This window comes from Syzygium oleosum, unplaced genomic scaffold, assembly GCF_021117445.2.
Source record: "Syzygium oleosum isolate NSW1041296 unplaced genomic scaffold, Sole_v2.1 Sole_v2.07, whole genome shotgun sequence".
In the NCBI taxonomy this organism is placed as follows: domain Eukaryota; kingdom Viridiplantae; phylum Streptophyta; class Magnoliopsida; order Myrtales; family Myrtaceae; genus Syzygium; species Syzygium oleosum.
Window position 1 is genome coordinate 10,168,926 of NW_026607491.1, and position 10,542 is coordinate 10,179,467.

The 10,542-nt window shown below is 37.5% G+C and overlaps 1 protein-coding gene across 1 annotated transcript; it reads right to left on the bottom strand.

Moving 5' to 3' along the window:
- Window positions 1–4,157: 4,157 nt before the first annotated feature.
- On the bottom strand, window positions 4,158–8,171 carry LOC115663126 (omega-hydroxypalmitate O-feruloyl transferase-like). Its single transcript, XM_030585172.2, has 3 exons — window positions 7,737–8,171; window positions 6,597–6,923; window positions 4,158–4,688 (listed from the first exon to the last, which is right to left on the bottom strand). The coding sequence occupies exons 1-3, from the start codon at window positions 8,169–8,171 to the stop codon at window positions 4,158–4,160; spliced, it is 1,293 nt and encodes a 430-aa protein (XP_030441032.2).
- Window positions 8,172–10,542: the final 2,371 nt, after the last annotated feature.

The following is a 10,542-nucleotide window of genomic DNA, read 5'->3' on the forward strand; positions in this document are numbered from 1 at the left end:
AAAGTGTAGAGGTCATAGAAACAGCATATTCTGGGCAGTCTAGCACGGGTTGAAATGAGGCTTTCGTACTATCCAAATCAAGTCAAAAAATTATGAAATTAAAGTATATTAAACTTCAAGATGTTTGAAACAACTTTTAAGGATAAAGTTTCTTAAAATTTGATCCACAAAAGTCTCCACAAAAATGACAAACCAAAGAGGTACAGAGAACCCGAACTGGGTTTTCCAGAAAAAAGTGCAAGAAATGAGTCCGAATAGAAACCCAATCAATTTTCTTCAATAAAACTCATACTTAGTACCTCAAATGGGCATACAACACTCACTACCATTCTCATTCCAACCACTATTACCCATCTAGGTAACATGCCATTCAAGTTCTTGCCATAGAACACACATGCAAGACCATTTAGGGCTTAAAACACTAACATGCAAGGCCAATAGGGTCTTGTACACTCACATGCACACTTAAATCAGACCTGAACAGCAACATGCACGCCCATCTAACACCATGAAACCAACATGCAAGACCAAAACAAATCATCCATAACAACAAACAAGAAAACCAAGGGCATAGAGAGATGGTAGGCTTAGGAACAAGCATCATCTCCTTGACTTGGGCTATCTAGGACCGGCAACTCTTCCTCTAGGGTGCTGGCCACGCCTTCACAGCACCAAAAACAAAAGAAACAAGCTGGAAACGGAGGTGAATCAGCGGTGAGGGCGCGGCGGAGAGGGCAGAGAGCGAAGGAGTGAGTGGTTAGAGGGAGGGGGCAGAGAGCGAAGGAGTGATTGGCTAGAGGGAGAGGGAGAGAGTGAGCTTGTGTTAGAGAGAAAATGAGAAGAAGGAAATGAGAGGGTGAAGGAGGAGGGGTCGGCCGAAGGGGGTGAGGAAGAGAGGGAGAGAAAATAAGATTAACTTCCCCATCATGAGCTCAAGTTGAATGTTTAACACTCTTTGTAATCTTGCCTGAAATTCCATTGGGCAAAAGGGGTGGCAAGTCATCATTATTAGGCTTAAAATAATTAAATTAACTTACAAATAGGGACTCCATGTGGCCGGCCATGCAAGGGCATTTTGGGAACAATTTTTTTGTGTCCCAATTGTCCAATTTAATTGCACCTAATGTCCACTTAGGGCCTTGCTTAATGTCTATTAATCATATATCTTAATTGCTCCCTAATCTTATATATATTGTCACATAATGAGTCTTTTAAATTGTCTAATGCATCCCAATGATTTTCTTGGGTCATAATGTTCAAGTACCTAATTATCGACATCCCGGAAGTATTTCGAAAATTATCTAATAAATCTTTGGCTATTTAGCGATTCATATAATATTACCATAAAATTTGGGCTCTCTCTCTCTCTCTCTCTCTCTCTCTCTCTCTCTCTCTCTCTCTCTCTCTCTCTCTCTCTCTCTCTCTCTCTCTCTCTCTCTCTCTCTCTCTCTCTCTCTCTCTCTCTCTCTCTCTCTCTCTCTCTCTGTGTGTGTGTGAGTGACCTTAGATAAGTCGATTTGGGGTCAATGAGGTCGGCGACCATATATGGGGTTGCGATTGCGATTGGTGTGTGACCCGTTCATGGTTGATCTTTAGTTGTGATTATTCCCATGGAGGTAGGTTTTGGTCTGCAACAGGAGAGCATGGGCTCAGGTCGAGTGGTCGACAAATGGCCTGTTTTGGACGGGTACCACAATAGAGACACCGGTGAGTGTAGCGAGGTTGAGTGCTGGAGACTAAACAAACACGACATGTAGCTATCATAGTTGAACAAGTAGAGAGAGGAAAAGAGAGAGGGGTATTGAGATGCACATACGAGTTGTATTAAAGTAGTTTCACATCGAAGATGTAATGTAGAGTGGAGTAGTTAATATATAATAATTGGCTTATAGCTCATTTTGCTTAGGCTTTTGAATTAAGGTGAGTCCAACTGGATATGTTAACGAGTTCAGACCTAGCTCTCTCTTGGCGATATCCTTGAGTTAAGGTATCAAGCTTCTACAGTACCCTCCCAACAAATGAATAGAGGTGGTAAATGGGTCAATAACCCATATATTAACCCATATTTAATGATTGTGAGTTATAAATGGGTTGGCTTTAGTTTTAAAAGTAGACTTAAATAGGTTATTAACGGGTTACCTATTAACTTAATGGGTATTAAATGGATTACAAATTGGTTACCCAACAAGCTTAAGTGAATAATAAACATGTCCTTTTCAACAAAATTTAATTTTCTGATTTTCATTTTTAATTTTTGTATATTTTTTCTTTTTCCTTTTTTTTTCTTTTTCTTTTTTCTTTTTTCTTCTTCCTCCGCCGGGGCCGGCCATAGGTGAGGGACGAGCTCGCCGATCTTGCAAGGCTGAGGCCTCACCGGTCTCGGGCGAGCTTCAAGCCTCGCCAAATCGACGACCTTGAGCTTCGCTAGCCTACAGTGAGCACGAGTTCGCCGGCTTGTCCCACGCCTGTGGCCGGCCACTGGCGGGGAAGAATTAAAAATAAAAAAAGAAAAGGAAAGAGGAAAATAAAAAAAGAAAAAGAAAATATAATTAATTAAAATATAATTTTTTAAAAATAAAATATTTTAAAAAAACATTGTCATTTTCCTGAAAAAGATTTCCAGAAATGCCATATTTTTTGTGAAACAAACGGAGCCTCAATTTTTTAAAAAATATATATATAAATTTTGTCCACTAGATTTATATTGCATGAAAATGTTTTAGCAATACAATTTTTTAAAATAATTAGCAGAAAAAATCTTTCTTAGATTTAGTTAAATGGGTTGGGTCAGGTATGAGTTAGGCATGGGTTTGGTCGGTTTGGGTATGGGTCGAAAAATTTGCCTTGCGATAAATGGGTCAATTTGGATCGGACCATTTATGACCTAACCTAAACCCGACCCGACCCACCCATTTAAAAGGTCTACAAATGATAAAAGAGCCAATGGTTGATTGGTGACTTGATCCCACTATGTATTGCTATTTGGTGAATATCTCAAGGAATGAATCTTATGACCAACGCGATTTTGGAGCAACCTTCATTGATTCAGTTTGGCGAAAAAAACGTAGTTTGAAGATGTGCGTTCTAGTGTAGTAACATGCTTCCGATGGCAACCTTCATAGTTCGGTTTAGAAAAAAAAACAACGGATGAAAATGAGCATTGTTGTTGTTATAGTTCTCATAAAGTAGTTAGGTGGAGATTTAATTGAGACATGTTAATGCAAAAGGAAACCTGAATTAAAGGAGAGCAGACATAATACTGAACTCACACATCGAAGAATTGATGTGATGTTAAGGAGTTAATATATCATAATTAGCCAATAACTTATGAATTTAAGTTTTTTTAGCAAAGATGGGTCAATTAGATATATTGATGGGCTCGGACTCAAGCTCTCTCTTAGCAATCTCCTCCGGTGAAAGTATCAGACTTCTCATGTGTGCTCCCAACAAAGGGGTCACTGTTTTTTCCCATTTTTATTTTTCGTCATGCGTTTTAGAGTTACCTGTGAGTAGTTTTCTAGGAATGTCACCCACCAATCAAGGGCTAGTAGGAGAAAACAGCATTTAGATTTTGAGGTTGGGCTCGCGATTCTATTATGGCCTCGATTCTTTACGCCAAACCATGCTTAAGATGTCTTATAATTTCATCGTCTAGCTCGCTTTTTGATTGAGCGAATAAAATTTGACGTCTGTGCATTTGACAATTTAGTGTCAGTTAAGTTGTTAGATGAATTGCTGTGATTGTTTTTATTAAAGACTCTCTTGCTCGACAGTGAATCAAGTTCCTTTTTTTTTCAACAGAAAAAGGGAGAATTTTCCAAGCCCATGTCAAGCCATGGATCGGCAGCGTGAAGGGGCTAAAGTGGCGCCCTTAGAAATTGGAATCAAAAGGAACCCGAAGTTTCACGACAAGAACCACAAATACGTTGTTTTATTAGATTGATCTTACACAAGGAGAAGGGAAACACATGAAAGGCACAAGCTGCTCAGATTACAACAGAATAATAAGTTCGACAAAACAAGAAAACATCAGAGTTGCTGGATGCGAAAAGAGAGAGATAAGATTATAACTTATTTTGGTCTTAGTGACGTCACAAACTCCATTTGTCACTTCATAAATGCATTTGATATGCTGGACTTGGTGTGTCAAGCATTTATCACTCAAGTTGGACCAGCTTCTCGAAAGTGTTCATGGCCGAAAGTGGCAAACCCATCAACAGCACGATGCCCTTCCTCTCACTCTCATCCCTCATAAATAGACAACCTGTCGGCACGTCACCGGTGCAAAAATTCCTTGGCTTTCCCCATCCAAAGTCCGTGGAGCCATAATCCAACCTTTGCCATGAAACCAAACATAACGAGCTCAACGACAAAAGGTCGAATTGATACACGTCCAAGCAGTCTATGTATGACCGCACGTAGTCCTCATTCACCTTCTCGATGGCCTTCTTAATTCTCCACGCGGTGGAAGAAAAGGGCTCATTGATCAACTCTCCCGCGGTGCCGAGACAGCAAGCTTGGACCAAAGCATTCCCAAAGTATGTGGCTATCGGCGGTTTCAGCTTAGACCTGATATCAACCAAAACAATAAGTTTTGATAGTTGGTGCGGTTTTAAATCGAGTGCCTTGCTTCGAGCCCTCCAAACTAGGGCTCCAAGTGCAACGAAGCTGGAGCAGCTGCCTATTCCCTGTTGTTCATGTTCAATTGTGAGCATTTTTCAATTTTTTGAAGTAAATCTCTAATCGATGTTCAAGAAAAAATAAGATTGTGAATATTTTGGTAATAAATGTTTAAATACTATTTTTTTTTATCTACATACAGATTCTATTTTGAAATATATTTATATAATTGGAGAATGATAAAAAAAAATTATGCCAAGTATAATTCCTTCTACTTCACAATTGATCTAAACAAATTCTTAAAAAGATATATTTACCCTCCGTTAGCTTCTGTCAAATTTTACCTTGAAATTGTTAAGCCAGATGACACTCGGCAATAACTCAATTAACACGGCAAGTCTACATGGAAATCCATATAAGTTTGGGGTAAATTTATCACAGGTGTAAAAGTTTAGAGTTTTTCGTGACCCAAAAATTAGTTTTGGGTAAATTTATCACAAGTGTACCGGTTTGGGATTTTTTGTGGTATTAACCCAAAGAAATATACTTTAAAAGGGATCTATAACATTAAACTGCAAATTTCACACATGACGATAGAGGAACGTTAGCAAATTACATAACATGATATCTTCTATTTGAAAAGTAAATGATATTTTTAAGAATCAATGAAAATTTTCATCATACTGTGACTCATTTTTTTACAGATAAATGGATTTATAAAAGAACGACATAACTGCTATTAAATAAATTAAAAAAACCAGTTATTAAAATATTTTACGGTATATTTTTAAAGGGTCATATGACATAATTGTGCAATTTCGTGAATGAATATGACTAATGACTTGATGATACTTACAAGTTAAGTGCATAATTGGAAAAAACTCTTATCACTTTGCAATTTAGATGTTTTTGAAAGATTTGAAAAATAAATGGATACAAATTAAAGAAAAATTCACTAATATATGATGTTTGAAGATCATTTAAAAAGCTAAACATAATATGATAGCCCATTTTGACGCATAAATGAGATTATGGAATTATTGAAATATATTGTGCATCATTTTGAAAAAAAATGAAACACTAGAATACGAATAAGAATAAACGTCATCAAATGTAAAAACCCTCATACATAATGTGTACAGAAGATACATGTATATATTTTGAATATATTACACAATTTCCCATATTTCATTAATAAGTACAACGAAATGTATATTTAGTGACGACTCTTGTGATTAAATGCATAATTAGATATAACATGTGAGATAAATTTTAATATTTAAATTTTAAAATTAGACAACAACATGTGCACAAAATAAAATTAAGGGCTATGTGTGCAAGGGTTGCCTTGCCAAGAAAGATGATATAAATAAATATAAGATCGGCATCTTAATTAACTTAGCTAAAATTAGTAATGCTAGCTAAAGACTTCATTGTTAAATTTAATCAAATGTTTGCCTCATCAAGAAATATCATAATAATGGATTTGTCTTTGGACTTTTTTTTTAAAAAAAATTGGGTATACTTTGTAAAACAATCAAGATAATACCAATTAAGAGTAAGTGTATCCAATTATAAATTGAAGTATAAATAGATTCAAAAAGAATGAGCAAGCAACATTTAAATATTCTAGGAAGTATAGTCAGACCCCCGTGCAGTATATGAACGGGCATCTTGTTAGCTAGTGGATCTGTATTGTCATTTACAACCAATTAATATGGCAGTCAAGATCAATTTAGTTAAATGAAATGTGCTGCTGTTTTTGAAATTGTTATAGAATTATTTATGAGTGATCTTCCGGTAAGTGACTAGGGGGCCGAAGTACTCTTGCTCATTTACAACACAATCCCAAGCTTTTAGTATCTTGTATTTACATGATGTGTGTACGAACTGCTACCCGTCCATTATCACAAGACAATTTAGCTGATGATAAAGGACAGCATTTGTATATGCAGCAAAGAACTTGCAACATCTACCTGTCCATCGGTTGTTGCCATATTTTTAAGGGTTGCCAGCTTCTCACCGTCGAAGTGGAAAGATTTCCACACCATTTGCTCTTCCTTGTATAATGCCGTCAAGTTTGATACATCACTCACGTGAACAAAGTTGTAGGAAGCATCGGTGATTTGAGGAGGAACCCTTGACTTCATAATGATTCTATCGTGACAAGGGATAAGGGATAAAGGTCTACCTCTTGCTATTTCAGCCCATGAGTTCATGAAATTCATTCCCGAGGAAGCATCAACCAGGCAATGGTTGATTGCAATCCCTACAGTGAAACCTCCACATCTAAACCTTGTTACCTGTTTAAATTGCATCCACAGTTACTACTATCCTAGAACCAAATGCAAGAAAATGGAATGTACATGTGCTAATTCTCGCATGGCCATTTTCCATGGGCCGATTGCATGCATCCGGCATCCATTTGAAACATTCTATTTGATGGGCCCAATGTTGAATATTGTTGGACCCACCAAATTTAACAATGGTGAGCCGAAGTGGATGCACCTATCTACGTTAGAACATCTTAATTTTTTTAATCAAAGAGACCCTAGCAAGACGAGACTAAGAAGATTCCTTATGCGGCGGATAATATCTGTGGCGTATTTCGATGATGATAAGTTGATAGCGATGGATACTATCTATAAGGAGAAGTCATAACATCTATGGAAAAACCACAAGCTTGTTGGAAGACTTGAAAGTTATAATAGTATATAGAAAATTATGGCAATTGCTAACTTCATTGAAAAAAGTTAATTATTGTAAACACTGACAAGTCAAAGTTTCTTTTTATTATAGAAAACTATTTTGATTATAGAAAGTCGCATTGAAATTACTAATTAAATATGTTGACACTTAGTTATGCTATAGGAGGAAAACTCATTAAATAAGTTGAGAAAGTTGTCAGCTAATTATAAACAAAAAGTTATCTTTTCTTTCAGCAAGTCACTAACTACATCTAGAATGCATGCGGAACATAACATTAACAAATCGAACGAGATTCTAAGTCCACCCAAACGGTTTCACCATTATAACAGACGAGAAAGCCAAAGAGAATAAAATTGTAAAGTGTTAACCATATATACCAGAAAAGGAAGAAAGAGATTGTTCCTAACCTGTGCTGTTAAAAGGGGTGCAACTTCTACCATATTCTCTGGAAAATCCCTATAAACAAGCTTTTGTAAAACATTAGAATCGAGAAGCCGCTTATCACCCAGATTTACGATGTCACAATTGGCCGATGCCTCCACAAATGGCACGCCTAACTTCTTCTGGCAATCAACTTCCAACTTCCCCTCAGAGTTTCTAGCTAACCTCCCCGCAAGCGGGTAGTAATGAACCAAAACTTTGGACAGAGCTTGCTTAATCACGTGAACCACATTGGCATCACTCCTGTCAAAAGAATAAACCGAGGGCAGCAAAAAATCCGGTTGATCGAGGTTACTCAGGAAAAGGGAACCGCCAGGTGTCTCATGCTCGGGCAGGACGGCGACAGGGGCGGATCTTTCTACTATTAGGGCATCTTTCGTCTCGGTTTCAAAGGACTCCATCGAAGAAGTCCGATACTTCAGCACCTGTGCTATTGCTCATTCCTAAATACCAAAGATTTGAACGTGTGTCGGGTCAAATATAAGAATACCATGAAAATGGTGGAGAGAGATGTTAGAGATGAACGTACCCTTAAATTCGACTGGCTTCACTCTTCCGATCTTGGAAAGTTGCTGTTCCTGCCTGCCGTTTAAATAGACCCGAAGTCTCTATTTTTGGTCTTTAATATATGAGAAATTTTGTTGGTCGGGTCTATGATTGCTCGGATGCTTCTTGGAAGTTGCAAGTGCCGGCATTAGCAATTTTCATTGTATAACTTCTCATAAGATGAGAATCCAGCTGGCAATCTGAAAGGGCCCTCCATTGGGCATGCTTTCTGTCAATTGCTATATAATGGACATGCTCTTAAGAGTTTTTCCCTTTAAATATTTTATTTTCCTTGGAATAAATCTATAACTTTTATTTATGTATTTGTATTTAGATTGAGATCAGGTGTTTTTTCCTTTACTTACTTATTTTTCTTGAAAAAATCTAAAGATTTTATCTGGAAATAAGATGATACTTTAGTCAAGTTGAATGTATTTACTGATCAAAGTCACTTTTACTATATTTTATTAGTTTGATTAGCTACCAACCCGAATTTGGACCGTTGAAGATGGCGGGTTCTACGTGGATTCCACTTGCTCGGCATTAGGTGTAAAAAATAGATATTTAAAATGTGTTCCTGACCAAGCTGAACGGATATAAAAGTCACCAATTTGTTGTTTGGATGAACGTTGACCTAGCTTCACTTGCCGTTTTGTCAATTATGTTAAAGGATTCATAATCATGTACCCTTAGCACCATTGGGTGACATTGATTACAAGATTCACAGAGGACAATGCTTGAGTGACGAGATTAGGACAGTGTTGTTAAGAGTCGTAAAAATTATGGAAAATCAAATGAGCAGTAAGTGAAGTTACTTATCACGGAAGCAACGACCTTATTATTGAGGCATTGGATATTTTACGTAGAGTCAACAAAAGAGCAGCAGGCGTGCTTGTAGGGTGCGTATTCGATGTAGCCCCACTATAAAGATTACCTTATCCGGTGTTTAGTGATGCTCTTTCAGATCAAGATTAACCCGGATCAAAAGCAGGATTATTTAAGAACATTAGCATCAATTTTTCTACATCATCGGTGGCATGCTGTTAGTAGCGTACATGTCGCATTTTTTGGCAATGTTTCTTCAAGTGCAGATTCCGCCCAAACATGATAAGTTTTTTCTTTATGCTGATATACGTATCAACTAGTGAAGAAATGTGGTCCCGAGCCAATAGAGCTAAGAACAATATAAGAAAGGTGTAGGCAAAGCTGGCGTTGAATATGTCCTCGAGAAGCACATGCTCGTCTGTGATGAAATAAAAGGTCAATGGGATCGCAGAGAGAGCCGGGATCGTGGGGATGGCTGCTGTGCCATTCTTGAATAAACAAACGAGCTCCACAATTTCTGCTAACAGGGACGAAAAGGAAGTGATTTTTCTAATCGCCTTGTTATGTAAAGATGCTTTTTGCAGTCGCGGACCGTGTCTAGGAATCAATAAGGAAAGCCGGTTGCTAAGTTCGTCGTGTTAACAATCCTCTTCCCGAGCATTGATTCCTTGGGGTGTCTTTTTAGTCCTTCCCCGACATTGCAAATCAATTGACAAGTTGTTCATTTTTTTAGAGCCCTGTCTGCGTGGACTCCTTAAAAAACATAATGTTGTCGTGGTTGCTCTAAGTTAATGATAAGGGAAAAAAGAAAAACAAGTAGAGGTTGAGATTCCCACTGATCATGCCATTCAAAATAGTCAGCTCTAAGTGATTGGAGAGGAGATCCCATTAGAACAAGGAATATAATCCATCATTCCAAACTTTAAGCAGAAAAGCTAATTACAGGATAAGTCAAATTGAAGAGTTATAGGGAAGGGGGTGAAATAAGAGTGAGGAGGGACAAAATGTGGGGGCGTGGATGTGTAGTGGCCCATGGAGGCTCCCATGGCCATTGAGATAAATCAAGGGGCGGAGTTTTTGTTAGGGAAGAGAGAAGATAAGAAATCGCATTGATTTCTAAAAGTGGACGCATCAACTAGGGAAGAGAGAAGACAAGAAAGCATTGATTCCATAAGTTTAGGAGCCTACTTGGAATAATTGCTGGAAGAGAGAAGATAAAGAAAGCATTGATTCCGGAAGTTTAGGAGTCTACTTGGAATAATTGATGGAAGAGAATTTGATTTAACTGGGAGTATTATTAAACCAATTTCATGAATGTCCTATATACATGCATCGCGATTGTTCGTGTTTTTATGTCTAGTTTAATATTTTTATGAATTCCCAATAATCTATCTTCTTGGA